General features: G+C 42.5%; 1 protein-coding gene across 3 annotated transcripts in view; it reads left to right on the plus strand.

Moving 5' to 3' along the window:
• Nucleotides 1-18,096, plus strand: part of DPF3 (double PHD fingers 3) — a 254,722-nt gene that overhangs the window by 98,335 nt on the left and 138,291 nt on the right. For all 3 annotated transcript variants that reach the window (XR_009518321.1, XR_009518320.1, XM_060004289.1), the window contains exon 2: nucleotides 8,667-8,827. Coding sequence is in view for 1 of the 3 variants with exons in the window: in XM_060004289.1 (XP_059860272.1) it covers nucleotides 8,667-8,827 (161 nt within the window). In the remaining 2 variants the exon portion in view is untranslated. The remainder of the gene's footprint in view (nucleotides 1-8,666; nucleotides 8,828-18,096) is intronic.

Genomic DNA, 18,096 nt, shown 5'->3' on the forward strand with positions numbered 1-18,096 from the left:
CCAGGCTTTCCTGCTCTGCTGTTACAACATGGCTGAAGAGCATCACAGGGTTCTCTTGTTCTTGCCCTTGCTTTGGAGTTTGGGGGAACTGTCCTTCAATTAGTGAGTCTCATATTTCTCAGAATCACTGGGGGAATCTGTCAAAAATCCAGATGTCTGGATCACAGGCACACCTCCAGCATCAGAATTGCACAATGCCACCCCACCCTCCTGCCCGCATTGATGCTGATACAAACCAAAGTTTGAGAACCTCTGCCCTAGATCCTTCTTCTGGAAGGTGGAGTGACGGCATTCTTGATAAACACAGAAGGGGTGTTTCCTGCATCAGCAGAAGAGGAGCAAGTTTTCCTGGGGTGATCTGATGATAGCACAGCACAATATTCAGTGAGCTTCTTATAGAGTTCACAGAAGAGGAATGTTTTGCATCTTGGCGTGAGTACTGTAGATGGAGAAATACAATCTCAAGAGCTGAAGTGACCCTTTTTAAGATGATGAAGAGAATTCAGTAGAATTTGAACTTATCCTGTGCTCTGGAGAAGCCACGTAACTTCAGGCTCACTTCATTATCATCTGGAGAAAGAAGGTCCTCAGCATCCCCCAACTGTGAAGCTCCCATGAGTTTGCTAAGGATGGCGTGACATTTCAAACAAGCAATCTGTATTTATCACATGCTTCTCCATTCTCAGCACTGTGCTTGGTGGGGTAGCACAGAAGTATATAACTCTTAGTCCCTGTCTTCAAGATGTTTATAATCCAGTTGGGTGGGGAGAGAGAAGGACGGTGGTAGAGACTGGCCAAACATGAGTGAGACAATTAGGGAGCTCAGAGAGGCAGAGAGCAAGAACCATTGGCAGGAATAACTGGGGAAGCTTCCTGGAAGAGGTGGGACTTCAGCCAGCCCTTGAACAGGGTAAGGTCAACCAGGCCAAGGACAGGAGGCAAGAATTCCAGACTCGGGGTGGGGGGTTCTGAGTAAAGTATTTTGTTGGGGTCCAGAAGGCCTGTCTGCTTCATATACGCAGGAAGGTCAGATAAGGATTCATTCATTCATCCACTCAGTCCTTCATCATCAACCCAACACAGCAAGCTCTGCTGGGCTTGGAGATAGAGCAGCAAACAAGCCAGATGTGGTTTCTGCACCTGGGGCAGGCTTTAGACTCCTGAGGTCATCGTGCAGCATCTACTCTGCTCTCCTTGATGCTCTCCTTGGTGCCTCACCACCCTGCTGCCTAATGTCTTGGCTTGGAGGTTTGTGTGGGTACCTGACAACCTCAAAGATACTGTTGTGTTTATGTGTGTCACATGGAGGGCATTAGCCTGCTCAGGCAGAGGGTCAAGTCATAAAGTGGCAGAAAACACTGCTCTTTGAAGGAAGGAGAGAGGAATCACCACTGATGACAGGCATTTACCTCTGTGAGTCAGAGGTTCTCATTTAATTATCTTGGAGCTGAAGTAGGAGCTATGTACCCATATTGTGGGAAGGAGAATTTAGGCTCAAGGAGAGTAAGTAACTTGCCCCAGGTTCGTGTAGCCAGTAAGCAGTGGAGCTGGACTCATCTGCCTGATTCCAAGTCTCTTTTCTACCTCAATACCAAGACTCTCCAAGGGCCTTAACAGCTCAGTAGAAGAATTTGGCACTCTTGGGAGCCATCTTGGCTTCTGTACTGAGGAATGCAAGATTGAAAACTGGGTTCGAGGGAGACTTCTTTTTGTCAGCTGGGTAGGAGAAGAGCTGTAGCGATTGCAGTCAGGAGACTGCTGCAGGAACAGGGGCCGGGTGCTGAGGACTAAGTGGAAGTGCCTGCAAACATTCTTTTAATATTTTTTTTAAAGTTGCAAGTAGACAGTCATGTAATCTAAATCCCCAACCTATATGTGCAAAAAACTCAGAAGACCATGCATGCACCATATGCTTTACTGCTCTGACTGAAACTCCTGCCATAAGTTAGTGGTATATGAGTTGTTGAAAGCAATTCAACAAAGAATTATTGGACACTTACTGTGTGCTGGGCTCTGTGTTAGATGCTGGAGGTGAACCACTAAAAAAGCCAGGTATGCAGGGCTGCTGGGTTACACTGCTCCAGTACGATTCACACTGGAGTTTATATGAAAGGTGCGCCTGGTGTGGTTTAGTGTAAAATCTGAATGGCTGTGTGCAGTGGCCCTGCAGATGTGGTCCCTGCCCTCGTGGAGTTTGTAGTCTAGTAGGGAAGACAAATATTAAATATTGAGTTGAGTTAAAATTGCCATTGTTAATAGTATTATTATTGTTGTTTTTGTTGGAAGAGAACAGAATGAGGAGGAAGGGGATTGAATCTCTCTCTTAAAATCCTCTATATCCCTTCCTATTTTATATAAGAAACCCTGTCTTAGCTGGGGCTGCTATAACAAAATAACCATAGACTGGGTGGCTTAAACAACGGACATTTATTTCTCACAATTCTGATGGCTGGGGTGTCTGAGATCAGTGTGGCAGCATGGTCTAGGTGAGGTCTGGTAAGGGCCCTCTTCTTGGGTCACAGGTAATTGCCTTCTTGCTATGTCCTCACATGGCAGAGAGAGAGAGAGAGAGAAAGAGAGAGACAGAGACAGAGAGGGAGGGAGAGGGAGAGAGAAAGCCATAATCCCATCTTGGGTGCTCTACTCTCATGACCTAATTACCTCCCAAAGGTCCCATCTCCAAATACCATCCATTGTGGGGTCAGGGCTTCAACACGTGAATTTCACGGGTGTGGGGGGGATGCAATTCAGTCCATAACAAACACTAAACTTGGTTTTCTTTCAAGGGCAGCTTGAGGAACAGTGTAACCGTGAGGAAAATGAAAAGGTTCCCCCACCTTGGCAAATATTGCCCCCTGCTTGCTAATTATTACAAAACACGACACAAATGGGAGATGGCTTTCCCTGCCACAGTTAGAGTTAAACGTGTTTAAATGCAAACAGGAGGAAGTTAGCAAATTGGTGTAGATGAGTTTTAATGTGTGTGTGTGGGCCGTTGTGGAAGTTGGGCAGCTGAGTGAGACAGCAGGAAAGCCAGGTGCCCACAGAGAAGAGGGGCCGATGGGGGAAGGCAGGGCCAGCAATCTGCCACAGGCCTGAGCTCCTCTTTATCTCTGCTTATCTCTGTTTATGAGCACAAATAGCTGTGATGGGCCAAGGTCCTGTTTTTACAGCTGGAAGGGACCTGTGGCCCGGGGGTGGGAAAGGAGAGAATGGGAGAGCTCCCCGAGACATGAAAGAATTCAGTGCCAGCTGGGCTGAAGGATAGGGGAGGGTCAAGGACACGGTGCTGGGGAGAGACAGAGCAGGGTTCCCTCAGGTCCCCGCTCCCACCCCTGTGGAGACTGGGGAGGGAGCAGTCTTTGGCAGGGCATGAAGAATTCACTCTTGGACACATGTTTGAGGCAGGGCAGGACACTTGTCCTTGGGTCAGAACATGGGACCACAGGGACAATGAAGAGGGAGGGGCCCTAGGTGTCTGGGTTGGGGGTCGGAGTTGGGAGCCTGTTCGGCACAGTGGACATGGAATCTACGAGAACAGGCAAGGTCTCGAGAGAGGGAGGTGGAAGTGTGAGGAAGGGGAGCAGGGCGTCTTGGAGAGGGTATGACAGGCTCTGAAGATCACATGTGGAGCCTAGCTGGCAGTCATTTTGGAGAAGTCTTATTTTTCTCCACTCTGAATCCTCTTTGGTGCCTAGAATCCATTTCTCCACAGATACGCTCAAGGAGGGCCACTGGAAAGCTCTCAGAGCTAGGATGGCTCTCTCACTCCAGAAGGGATGGCTAAGGATCCCACAAAACCCCTCACAAAAGCTCCGGCGCGGGGCAGCCAGCACTGCTCCAAGCAGCAGGCCGTGAGGGGCTCCTGCTCTGGCGGAGAGCCCAGCACTTTGTTCCCCCTGCCTTTCCTGCTTCTGATTTCAGCCTTGAGTAGCCTGAAGTCAGTTGTTGATGAGACCATCATTCAGCTCTGCCTCGTGCCAGCTTCTTTGAGCCCAAGACATCTATCACCCTGTGGAAAATCTAGCCCCCTTGGTTTGATGCAGACAGGTGATGGCTGAGGCTGGGCCGTGCCTGTCCCAGCCTGGGGCACACTGGTCACCACTACACGAAATGATTCATTTGCTGCCAGCCTTTCCCAGCTTCCTCTGCCCCTTCCTCTGCCCCTTGCAACTTTCTTTTCTTTTTTTTTTTTTTTAATATTTATTTATTTTTTATTTTGGCTGTGCTGGGTCTTAGCTGTGGCATGCAGACTCTTAGTTGTGGCATGCACGCGGGATCTAGTTCCCTGATTCGGGCCCCCTGCACTGGGAGCGAGGAGTCTTAACTGCTGGACCACTAGGGAAGTCCCTGCCCCTTGCAACTTTAATGCAAATGTCACCCCTGGGATCCTATCAATGTGGGATTTTTTTTTTTTTTTATGTGGTACGCGGGCCTCTCACTGTTGTGGCCTCTCCTGTTGCGGAGCACAGGCTCCGGACGCACAGGCTCAGCGGCCATGGCTCATGGGCCCAGCCGCTCTGCGGCACGTGGGATCCTCCCGGACCGGGCACGAACCCGTGTCCCCTGCATCGGAAGGCAGACTCTCAACCACTGCACCACCAAGGAAGCCCCCAATGTGGGATTTTTTAAAAAGAAATACCACATGGGGAGAGGAGAGATAAATTAGGGATTTAGGGTTAACATATACATACTACTATGTATAAAATAGGTAAACAGCAAGGACCTACTGTATAGCACAGGGAACTATACTCAATATCTTATAATAACCTATAATGGAAAAGAATCTGAAAAAGTATATGTATATATGTATGTATAACTGAATCACTTTGCTGTATGCTTGAAATTAACACAACATTGTAAATCAAGTATACTTCAATTTAAAAAAAAAGAAATACCACATTGAAAAGGACATTTGTCCTCTCTCCTGTTTAAATTGCTTTCCATGGGTTAGGGAGACCTGGCCATTGATTTTCTTCTAGAGAACAGAGCAAGCCCTGTGAAGCTTTTGGCTAATTAACTTTTGGAGAAGTGCAGCTTGAATTTATCAGAGGATGAAGTCTCTTTTCTCCTCACATATCTTAAAAAAGGCTTTAAACTTTTGTTTCCAAATCGCTGCCAATGCCTGGCCTGTTTAAAAGTGACTTCCCTGGAGGCGATGGCAGAGGGTGACGGCTGTCACGTTTTTGTAGCTTCAGTCTTTAATACGGTTGTTCCAGTCCTCAGAAAATCTCTCCTGTTTACATGAGGGAGGTATCATTCACACAAAGATTACATTTAAAAATACACATTTCCCCGCAGCATGCCTGTTACTAATAACATTGCATGTTATGAAAGTGGAAAGTATTTAAGATGAAATTAATTTTCACCCAGTGAGCCACTTTGTTTGACTTTTTCGTTCCATTCAGTATGGGGCATGGACTTGGCCAAACGCACTTCTCATTTTCAGTTCACTTTCTTGTTTCTCTTTTTGGGATTGAAGCTGTTGGAAGCGAGTTCCAGGCATATCGAGAAAAGTCTGATTTGAGATCCTATTGTAGATTTCTTTTGTACTGGCTTCCAGAAGTTTGTTTTGAAAATGGAAACCCTCTTCTCTCCAGTTGATGAGTTTTTTTTTCTTTATTTTTTATTCTTTTGAAGGCATCTTTATTTTATTTATTTATTTTTTTAACGTCTTTATTGGAGTATAATTGGTTTACAATGGTGTGTTAGTTTCTGCTTTATAACGAAGTGAATCAGTTATACATATACATATGTCCCCATATCTCTTCCTTCTTGCGTCTCCCTCCCTCCCACCCTCCCTATCCCACCCCTCTAGGTGGTCACAAAGCACCGAGCTGATCTCCCTGTGCTATGTGGCTGCTTCCCACTAGCTATCCAGTTGATGAGTTTTAGTGTACAATTTTCTTCCTTCCTTCCTCTCCCTCCCTCCTTCCCTCCCTCCCTCCCTCCTTCCCTCCCTCCCTCCCTCCCTTCCTTCCTTCCTTCCCCTCCCTCCGTCCCTCCCTCCTTTCCTTCCATGGTTTCTCTTTAAGCAGAAGTTTTGGAATTGGAATAGTTAACATCTTTCTTGGCAGTCTGTCAAAATATCCTGGGAAACCAGATAACGGCTTCTCACATCAGACGCTTCTCTGTCGTGTGTTCTTGTCAGTTCTCGTCCATGTGATGTGACTGGTCTCTGTTATGTGGAGGGAAGCTGGAGCCCCCAGGACACCCTGGACAGGCTGTGTGTCACCTTGCCTGGGCTGAGCTGCCCTCGACAGTTCTGTTACACTGAGCTGCATCGCCTTAGCAGAAGGAGGTATTTAAACTAGTGGGACACAGATGCGAACGCTTTGCAGGAAATGGTTCTTTATTTTTGATCAATCTCATGATCCTTGTTACTAACTTTGATTACATCAGCTTTTGTGCAGTTCCATTTTATAGCATTTTGATGGGCTTTCATTCCCCCTCCCCAATTCATTTCCAGCTGTGTGACTATTATAATTTGATTACAGTTAGGTTTTGCAACTGCTAGACACTTTCTGAGCTGTTATGCCGTCCTTGCGAGAGGGAAGATGCCCAGAGGTAAAAAAGGAGCAAAGGGCTTTTTTTTAGGAGGCACGTCCACAAGTAGTTTCCAAAAGATGCCTCAGAAGCTTCAATGATTGTATCCTCCCAGAATAAGGAATTTGCTTTAAAATTTTTGGTAGTCTGACCCCTTGACTTTTAAAAAAGTGTAAGAAGACAAATACTGTATGATAACACTTATATGTGTAATCTAAAAAATACAACAAACTAGTGAATATAACAAAAAAGAAGCAGACTCACAGATAAAGAGAACAAACTAGTGGTTAACAATGGGGAGAGGGAAGGGGGAGGGGCAAGATAGGGGTAGGGTATTAAGAGGTACAAACTATTACATATAAAATAAGCTACAAGGGTATACTGTACAATACAGGGAATATAGCCAATATTTTATGATAACTATAAATGGAATATAACCTTTAAAAATTGTGACTCACTATATATTGTACACCTGTAGCTTACAAAATATTGTACATCAACTACACTTCAATAAAAAAGTGAAAAAGAGTACAGAAGAATCCATTTAAATTTTTCTTTCTTTACTGCTCTAAATATTTTGGTTAAGAAATATATTATTTTAAACTTAGACCCCTCCCCCCCACCCCCCCCCCCATTTTGGCATTCTTGGATCTACATAGACCAAAAAATAGCGACATTCATAATGTCCCTTCAAAATGAGCTGCTTGAGTCTCCCTTTTGGCTCTGTAATCCCTGAGGCTCCTCCTCTTCCTGCCTTTTCCTCACTCTCCTCACTAAGAATCTCTGCTTTACCTGGTAGACATCATGTGATTACATCTGTAATTCCTTGGGCCATTATTTTTTTTCAATTTATTTTATTTATTTTTGGCTGCATTGAGTCTTTGTTGCCGCGCGGGCTTTCTCTAGTTGCAGCGAGCGGGGTCTACGCTTTGTTGCAGTGCACGGGCTTCTCACTGCAGTGGCTTCTCTTGTTGCCGAGCGCGGGCTTCAGTAGTTGCGGCATGTGGGCTCAGTAGTTGTGGCTCGCGGACTCTAGAGCGCAGGCTCAGTAGTTGTGGCACACGGGCTTAGTTGCTCTGCGGCATGTGGGATCTTCCCGGACCAGGGCTCAAACCCGTGTCCCCTGCATTGGCAGGCGGATTCTTAACCACTGCGCCACCTGGGAAGGCCCCTTGGGTCATTATTAACCTCTGCCATATGCCTATCTTTTACTTGTTAGGTATTTGATCTCATTGATTATGTTTTAAGATTGATCAATTATAGAATGTTGTATTTTTGGTTTTTGAAAAGGACATTGTCTTAAAATTAGTAGCATCACCACATGTCCAAGGATACCAAAGATTCAGACACTAAAATTTACTGTGCTTAATCAGATCACCACTCCAGCAAACCAGAAAGGTCTTTCTATTTGTGTATTAAACTCTGGGAATTGAATTATTTTGAGGTCAAAAATCAACTATTATTATTTCAAATGTTTCTTTTGTTTGTTTTCCATCAGAAAGTTATTTTTCTTTAAGTGTGTGGTTTTAAACGATTGGTGCATGCCCTTCTTCACCTCCTTCCTCCATAATAGCTCTACTTTTACAGGATGTTTCCTCTGACCTTCTAGTCTTTTCTATGGCGTGTTTCTCTTCTATTGTAATGGAAATCTTTGTATCTGTGCTGGTGGTTTGGGTTCAATCTAGAGTGCCTTTGTTGGTTACCACTGAGAAAAAAGTGTGGCTCATGGGGGATTTTAAGGGGCAGGGGGCTCTAGAAGCCTGGTGTCCTAGTAGATCCCATGCAGGAGGTTGTTCTAGAGCTACCTCCATTCTGGAGTGGGACCTCATGCTTCCTAGAACAGGGACGTGTCACTTTTACTGGTGGTTTATTCCTGGGGTCCTCATTTCTTTGTTAAAGGGGTTTCTAAGTTTCCTGGTGGATGTAGTACAGGAAATAGAACCTATTGGAGACCTGACACTGAGTTGGATTCCGCTGCTTGGCAAAGCTCTTGGTACACATTGCCTTGGTCTTCATAACAGCAAAATCTTCCCTGGGAGGTGGGTGGGTGACTTCAGATTCCTTCTGCGTGTGTTCTGGTTTTCCCTGACCTCATTCCTCCTCTCTCTGTCTCCCGGCAGGCTCGGGGACCAGTTCTACAAGGAGGCCATTGAGCACTGCCGGAGTTATAACTCGCGCCTTTGCGCAGAGCGCAGCGTGCGTCTCCCATTCCTGGACTCGCAGACCGGGGTGGCCCAGAACAACTGCTACATCTGGATGGAGAAGAGGCACCGAGGCCCAGGTGAGCCATGCCACCCCTGGGACTTGCACATGTTCAGGATCCCAGCCTGGATGCAGGCCGACTAGAGATTGTCTGGCAATCCCCGCAGCTTGGGTGTGCATGGGGGTGGCGCAAGCTGTACAGGGAGCCTAGGATGCTTTCAAGAAACTCAACTGCTTCTATAACTCCAAGGTGCTCCAAGGGTGCTCCAATGATGGTGTGGGATATTGAAGCCACATTGGCAGGGAGGGGCAGAGTGAAAGAAGTCAGGATGCTTAACCCAAAAAAGGGAAGACTGAGGCCATGACAGCCCTCTTCACCTTTATAGCTTAGTGGTTATAAGCTGGAAATCCGCAGTCAGATTTTGGTTTGAGGCTGAGCTTTGTCATCAAACCTATTGCCCTCAGGTTCCTCATCTGTAAAATGGGATAATAATTATACCTACCTCAGGACTTTGTCAGGATTATGAAAATCTTCATAAAAAGCTCATAACCTGAATTTAGCACTTAGTAAGTATGTGCTCCAAAAATGTTGGCTGTTATTGTTGATATTATTATTATTACTATTACTGTGATACTAGTCTTCTAGGCTCCAGAGAACAGAAGAAAGACCAATAGGTGGAGATCAGGGAGGTAATTATAAGAATTCAGTTTTCTGGCTCTATAAGGGTATATTACAAAAATTTGTTTTTAATTTTTTAATTTTTGGCTGTGTTTTGGGTCTTTGTTGCTGTGCGCGGGCTCTCTCTATTTGCGGCAAGTCGGGGCTACTCTTAGTTGCGGTGCGCGGGCTTCTCATTGCAGTGGCCTCTCCTGCTGTGGATCAGGGGCTCCAGGTGCATGGGCTTTAGTAGTTGTGGCCCATACGCTCAGTAGTTGTGGTTCGTGGGCTCTAGAGTGCAGGCGCAGTTGTTGTGGCACACAGGTTTAGTTGCTCTGAGGCATGTGGGATCTTCCCAGACCAGGACTCAAACCCATGTCCCCTGCATTGGCAGGTGGATTCTTAACCACTGTGCCACCAGGGAAGCCCTAAAATTTTTATTATGAAAAGTTTCAAAGCCATACAAAAGTGGAGAGAATAGTAAAATGAACTTCTATGTACTTATCACACAACCTTAACACCCAGTGATCAACTCATAGTCAATCATTTCATTTATGCTCACCTCCCACTTTCCTCCTTGAACCCTGGTTATTTTGAAGCAAATCAAGACAGCATATTATTTCATCTGTAAATTTTTCAGTGTGTATCTCTAAATGCTAAGAACATAAATAAACATACCAACCATAGCTATCAAAGCTCAAAGTTAAAAACAAGACATTAATAGCATCAAATATTTGTTCAACATTTATTTCCCCCTATAGTTGAAATCAGGATCCAAATAGGACTCCTGCATTACAACTGGCTGATGTGTCTCTTAAGTCTCTTTAAATCTGTAGGTTTCTTTCTCTCTCTCTCTTTTTCTCTCGTTATTTGTGGAAGAAACTGGGTTGTTTGCACTGTAGGGTTTCCCAGAGTCTGGGTTTTCTCACTGCATCCCCATGGTGTTATTCCTGTGAATTGGTAAGAGCAGATTCACGTTCAATTTTTGGGGCTGGAACAGTTCCTAAGTGGTGATGTGTACGTTCATCAGGAGGTTCATGGGGTCTAGATATCACTCTTTTACTGATGTTAGCAGCCCTTGATGAAAATTGCCTAGATCCTTTATTCTATACAGGGTTGCAGAATGGTGCATTCAATTTGAGGATATCATTATTTCTTCATTTATTAGCTCTACGGCGTTTATAAAGAGAAATATCTCCTCAGTAAAGTTTTAGTTATTGTGTGGTATAGTTCACATATGAAAGGATGGATAAATGATTTTTTCCCCTTTATTTATCAGTTTTCAAAATAATGAGTTGGTTCCCTAGTATTCTCCAAAGGTGATCAATAAAGTTATTTTTATTATCTTGAGTACCATCATGAATTCACAGATTTATACATTTTGGCTACATTTTAATCCATTGCAAGTATTATTCTTGATGCTTAAATTGTCCCATCTTTGGACAGTAGGGGTTTTGTCCGGTGCTAGTGTTTTGAAACTGCCTAGTAGTTTCTCTAGCATCCTTGATATCCTAATATTGGGACAAATGTTTCAGGCTCATCTTGTACATGTCCTGGCCCAGACCTAGAATCAGCTATTTCTCTAAGAAACCCTGTTTCCTCTTTTTTTTTTTTTTTTTTTTTGTGATACGCGGGCCTCTCACTGTTGTGGCCTCTCCCGTTGCGGAGCACAGGCTCTGGATGCGCAGGCTCAGCGGCCATGGCTCACGGGCCCAGCCGCTCCGCGGCATGTGGGATCCTCCCAGACCAGGGCACGAACCCGCGTCCCCTGCATCGGCAGGCGGACTCTCAACCACTGCGCCACCAGGGAAAACCCCTATTTCCTCTTTGTAGGAATATTATTTAGAGAGCACAATCTGGTGGTGCTCATTGCTTCTGGGTTGGTTGTTGATTCTAGGACTTTGCAGTGAGCAGAACTAAGAAATATGATTTCTTGTTTCATTATTTCTCTTTTTAAGGGAAAATACATTATGAAATTTACTGGTATTTCCCATTCAATTCAGTTTTTGACAGTTTTAACTATCTTAATTCTCTATCTCCTTTCTCCCACACCAAAAAAGGATACTGGCTCTTAATGAGGCCAGCATAATTACTTATCTGTTTTATTCTGTGATAAACACACAGCAATATCAGAATAAAATGAGACTACCATCAGTAAGGTTACTTAAATGGTTTAAGTTTTTATTTCTTTCTTTGCAATTGTTTTTTTGTCCTTAGCGTATTTCCTATTAAGGATGTAGAGTCAAATTACTGTGTTTAAGGTCACTTAAAATAATTCCTCTGTGTGGTTGTACTACTAACTCAATACACAGTTGGATTTATTTGTTTCATTTTTGCTTTCACTTATTAGGTATTGCTGGGGTTTTTTTTTTTGTATTTTATGTAATTACATTTTTAAATTAACTTTTTATTTTGAAATAATTATAGATCCACAGGAAGTTGTAAATATAGTACAGAGAGATCGCCTGTACCCTTCATGCAATTTCCCCCAATGGATATATCTTGTGTAACTATAGTGTAATATCAAAACCAGAAAATTGACATGGATGAAATGTGTGTGCATAGCTCTATGCCATGTTATCACACGTATAGATTTGTGGAACCACCACCACAATCAAGATACAAAACTATTCCATCACCACAAAGATCTCCCTCATCCTACCCCTTTATAGTCACACCCACCTCTTCCTCTCTTCATTTAAATCCTTTATCCTCTCGCATTTATAACAACAGTATCTTAAATATTTCCTCTACATACATTGGAAACCACATCAGACAGATGTCTAATTCTTGCTTCAATTGTCAAATATAATTTAGAAAACTTAAGTGTCTGTTGTATTTACTCATATTTTTACTCTTTTGCTGTTGTTTCTTCCTTTCTGATGTTCCAAGATGCCTGCTTTTATAATTCCTTTCTGATTAAGTACTTTCTTTAGCCATTCTTTTTAAGTAGGTCTGATAGTAACAATTCTTAGTTTTCCTTCTTCTGAGAATGTCTTGATTTTTCCCCTCATTCCTTTTTTTTTTGGCCACACTGCACAGTATGCAGGATCTTATTTCCCTGACCAGGAATTGAACCTGTGCCCCCTGCAGTGGAAGCGCAGAGTCCTAACCTGGGCCTAACCTGGACCACCAGGGAATTCCGCCCCTCATTCCTGAAAGATATTCTTATTTTATTTTATTTTATTTTATTAATTTATTTTTTTATTGGGGTATAGTTGTTTTACAATGTTGTGTTAGTTTCTACTGTACAGAGAAGTGAAGCAGGGTTCTCTGTGCTATACAGCAGGTTCTCATTTCAAGAGTTGATCTATTTTATATATATTAGTTTATATACGTTAATTCCAATCTCCCAATTCATCCCACCCCACCTTTCCCCCCTTGGTGCCCATACATTTTTTCTCTACATCTATGTCTGTATTTCTGCCTTGCAAACTGGTTCATCTGTACCATTTTTCTAGATTCCACAAATATGCGTTAATATACGATATTTGTTTCTCTCTTTCTGACTGACTTCACTCTATATGTCAGTCTCTAGGTCCACCCACATCTCTACAAATGACCCAATTTAGTTCCTTTTTATGGCTGAGTAATATTCCATTGTATATACGTGCCCCATCTGAAGGATATTTTTTTTGTTGGATATAAAATTCTGGGATGACCGTCCTTTTATTTTAACACTTGAAAAATGTCTTGCCACTGCCTTTTGGCCTCAGTAGTTTGTGATGAGAAATCTCCTGTCATTCAGATTGTTTTCTCTTATAAGTGAGGTATCATTTTTCTCTCACTGCTTTTGAGATTTTTTTGTTATTAGTTTTCAGAAATTTGATTTTGATGTCTTGGTATAGATTTCTTTGAGTTTATCCTTGTCAGAATTCACTCAGCTTCTTGAATCTTATGTTTTTTGCCAAATTTGGAAAATTTTCAGCCGTTATTTCTTTGAATATATTTTCAGCCTCACTTTCTTTCCCTTCTCCTTCTGGGACTCCACTGGGAAAGAAAATTCTGGAACTCCAAAATGTTAGATCTTTTGTTATAGTCCCATAAGTCCCCCAGGCTCCCTTCTTTTCTCCTCCTCCTCCTCCTCCTTCTTTTTTCCAATCTATTTTCTCTCAGTTGCTCAGATTGGAGGATTTCTATTATACACTCTCCAGATTCATTACTTCTTTCATCTATCCTCTGCATTCTGCTGTTGAGCCCATTCATTGTGGGTTAGTTTGGTTTTTGTCATTAGTTCTTCTTTATATCTTCTATTTCTTTGTGGGACTTTATATTTTTTCATTTGTTTCAAGTGTTGATGATTGTTTGTTTGAAACATTTTTATGATAGCTACTTTAAAATCCTTGTCAGATAATTCTAACATTTGTGTCATTTCAGTGTTGGTACCTGTTGTATTTTCTCATTCAAGTTGAGATTTTCCTGGTTCTTCATATGACTGATTTTGATTGAATCCTGGACATTTTGGCTATAATGTTATGAGACTCTAGATGTTATCTAAATCTTCTATTTTCACAGACCTCCTCTGACACTGTGCTGACAGGGGAAGAGAGGTGCCCCTTGTTACTGTCGGATGAATGTGGAAGTCCATGTTCCCCACTCGGTCTCTGTTGCCACCCTGGTGGGGGAGGAGTACCTTATTATTGCTGGGTGGGGGTGGGAATTCAGATTCCCCACTAAGCCTTCACCAATACCACCCTAGTTTGGAGGAGGAAGAGTGCCTCATTACTCTTCCTTGTGCGGGCTCCACTGACACGACGGGGGGTCAGTTTGTCACTTGACCTTCTCTGAAACTAACCCAGCAAGGGTATGCCCTGCTAGGCTGCCCCTTTCCTGGTCCTTTAGCTAGAGAGAGCAGGATTTCCTTTCTTTCTTTTTTTTTTCAATTTATTTATTTATTTTTGGGTGTGTTGGGTCTTTGTTGCTGCACATGGGCTTTCTCTAGTTGCAGTGAGCAGGGGCTACTCTTTGTTGTGGTGCACAGGCTTCTCATTGCAGTGGCTTCTCTTGTTGCAGAGCATAGGCTCTAGGGCTCTTGGGCTTCAGTAGTTGTGGCACACAGGGTTAGTTGCTCCATGGCATGTGGGATCTTCCTGGACTAGGGCTCAAACCCGTGTCTCCTGCATTGGCAGATGGATTCTTAACCACTGCACCACCAGGGAAGCCCTGAGAGCAGGATTTTCTTGGGGCTTTTTTTGTCTACATTTGTAGGTGTTTCTGGATTATCAGCTTTTCCAGAACTCAGTCTGGGATATATAAAGCAAAAGGAATGCCCAGGGAACTCACCACCCTGTTGTTTCTTGGGTCTGAAAGTCTCTAGCTGGTCAGCCTCTTTACCTTTCAGTATCTTATTTTTGTTGTGTAAACAAAGTCTAAGAGTTTTAGTTGTACTTAGTGGGAGGAATATGGAAGAGTATATCTACTCTATCTTTCCAGAAGCAGAAGTCCCTGGGTTGCTTTTTCATTAAAATGTTAACAGCTTGGGCTTCCCTGGTGGCGCAGTGGTTGAGAGTCCGCCTGCCGATGCAGGGGACACGGGTTCATGCCCTGGTCCGGGAAGATCCCACATGCCGTGGAGCGGCTAGGCCTGTGAGCCATGGCCTCTGAGCCTGTGTGTCTGGAACCTGTGCTCTGCAACGGGAGAGACCACAGCAGTGAGAGGCCTGCGTACAGCAAAAAAAAAAAAAAAAAAAAAAAAAAGTTAACATCTTTATTGAAGTATAACTGACATACAGTACTCTGCACATATTTAACATGTACAATTTGATAAGTTTTGACATCTGTATACCTGTGAAACTATCATCACAATCAATATAATGAATATATCCGTGACTCCCAAAAGTTTCCTTGTGTCTCTTGTAATTCTTCCTTCCTGTTCTTCCTCCTACCTCTACCTTATATGTCTCCCAATCCCCAGGCATGCTTTCTATACTGGAATCATATAATATCTACTTCGTTTTTTGGTGGCTGGTGGCTGGGGTCTTGACTTCTTTCACTCAGAGTAATTATTTTGAGATCATCCATGTTCTAGCATGTATCAATGATTCATTTTTTTTTATGCTGAGTAGTATTCCATTGTACGGCTATATCACAGTTTATTCATTCATCTGTTGATGGACGTTTGGATTTGTTTCCAGTTTTTGGCTATTTTAAATAAAGCTGCTATGAACATTTGTGTATAAGTCTTCATATGGACTTATAATTTCATTTCTCCTTGGTAAAGTACCTAGGAGTATAACGGCTATATCATAAGGAAGGTATATATTTAACATTTTAAGAAACTGTCAGGCTGTTTTTCAAAGTGGTTGTACCATTTATATCCATTCCAGCAATGTATGAGAGTTCCAGTTCCTCTATATTCTCACTAACATTTGGTATGGTCAACTTTTTAAAGTTTTAGCCATTCCTATTGTTATATAGTGGTATCTCATTGTGGTTTTACTTTGCATTTCCCTAATTAATGATGTTGGGCATATTTACATGTGCTTATTTATTATCCATGTATATCCTTTGGTAAAATATTCAAATCTTTGGACCATTTTAAAATTGGGTTGTTTGCTGGTTTTCTTGTTAATGAAAATAGATACAAGACCTCTCCAAATTTGTCCTTCTTTTTTGAAGTTATTTCAGCTATTCTAGGTTCTTCGAACTTCCATAAGAATTTTATAATCAATTTGTAAATTTCTACAAAAAGTCTGCTGGGATTTTGGTTGACATTGTGTGGAGGTTTTTTTTTGATTTTTTAAAAAAATATTTATTTATTTATTTATTTTTGGCTGCACTGGGTCTTCGTTGTTGCGCACAGGCTTTCTCTAGTTGTGGGAATGGGGGCTACTCTTCACTGTGGTGCGCAGGCCTCCCATCACAGTGGCTTCTCTTGTTGCGGAGCACGGGCTCTAGGCACGCTGGCCTGAGTAGCTGTGGCACTCAGGCTCGGTATTTGTGGCTCACAGGCTGTAGAGTGCAGGCTCAGCAGCTGTGGCGCACGGGTCCAGCTTCTCCGCGGCATGTGGGATCCTCCCGGACCAGGGCTCAAACCCATGTCCCCTGCATTGGCAGGCGGACTCCCAACCACTGCACCACCAGGGAAGCCCTTGTGTGGAGTTTATAGATCAACTTGGGGAAAACTGACAGTTCTCAATATTGAGTCATCCAACCCATGGATGTTATATATCTTCCCATTTATTATTATCCCTTTTAATTTTTCTCATCAATAATTTTTAGTTTTCAATGTACAGTTCTTTCACATTTTTGTCAGATTTATCTCTAAGTGCTTAATATTTTTGATAATATTGTAAATGGATTAAAAAAATTAAATTTCTGAGTTTTCTTTGCTAGTATACAGAAATACGATTATTTTTTGTGTATTCACTTGAATCCTACAATCTTGCTGTACTCATTTATTAGTTCTAGAAGCTTTCTATAGATTCCACAGCATTTTCTACATAGTTGATTATTTTAGTGAATAAAGAAAACTTTTCAATATCTATGTGTTTTATTTATTTTACTTCTCTATTGCACTGGCTGGAATGTCCAGTACAATATTAAGTAAACATGGAAAGAGTGGACATCCTTATGTTGTTCCTGATCTTAAGGTGAAAGCATTCATTCTTTCATTATTAAGTATGATGTTAAGTGTAGGTTTTTTTTGTTTTTTATTTATTGCCATACTGCATGGCATGCAGGATCTTAGTTCCCCAACCAGGGATCAAACCCCTGCCCCCTGCAGTGGAAGTGCGGAGTCTTAACCAGTGGACTGCCAGGGAAGTCCCAGCTGTAGGTTTTTTGTAGTTGCTCTTTATCAGATTGAGGATGCTCCTATTTCTAGTTTGACAGTTTTAAATCAGGATTGGATGTTGGTTTTTGTCAGCTGATTTTGCTGAGTCTATTGAGATGATTATGTGGTTTTGCTTTTGTAGTTTGTTAATATGATGAGTTACATTGATTGTTTTTTTTTAAAATTTATTTATTTTATTTATTTTTATTTTTGGCTGTGTTGGGTCATCATTGCTGCATGCGGGCTTTCTCTAGTTGTGGCAAGTGGGGACTACTCTTTGTTGTGGTGCGCAGGCTTCTCATTGAGGTGGCTTCTTGTTGCGGAGCACGGGCTCTAGGTGGGCGGGCTTCAGTAGTTGACGGCATGCAAGCTCAGTTGTTGTGGCTCACGGGCTCTAGAGTGCAGGCTCAGTAGTTGTTGCGCATGGGCTTAGTTGCTCCGTGGCATGTGGGATCTTCCCGGACCAGGGCTCAAACCCATGTCTCCGGCATTGGCAGGTGGATTCTTAACCACTGCACCAACAGGGAAGCCCATATTGCTATGTTTTTAAGTGTTCTAATATTTTCTTCTCCAGTGTCTAATCTGACATTAATTCCATCCAGTATGTTTTTAATCTCACACGTTGTAGTTTTCATTTTTAGAAGTCAAATTGGAGTCTTTTAAAACAAACTGTTTTTAATTTTTAAACATATGGAATACAAATAATAACTTTTAGTATTCTTGCTGCTAATTCTAACATCAGTGTCAATTCTGGCTTGGTTTCAATTGATTTTTTTCCCCCTCTCATTGTAGGTCATATTTTCTAGCTTCTTTACATGCCTTGTAATTTTTGATTGGATGTCCAACTTTGTGAATTTTACCTTGCTGGGTACGGTATATATTTTTTATTCCTGTAAATATTCTGGAACTTTGTTTT

The sequence above is a fragment of the Delphinus delphis genome, chromosome 2 (genome assembly GCF_949987515.2).
Source record: "Delphinus delphis chromosome 2, mDelDel1.2, whole genome shotgun sequence".
In the NCBI taxonomy this organism is placed as follows: domain Eukaryota; kingdom Metazoa; phylum Chordata; class Mammalia; order Artiodactyla; family Delphinidae; genus Delphinus; species Delphinus delphis.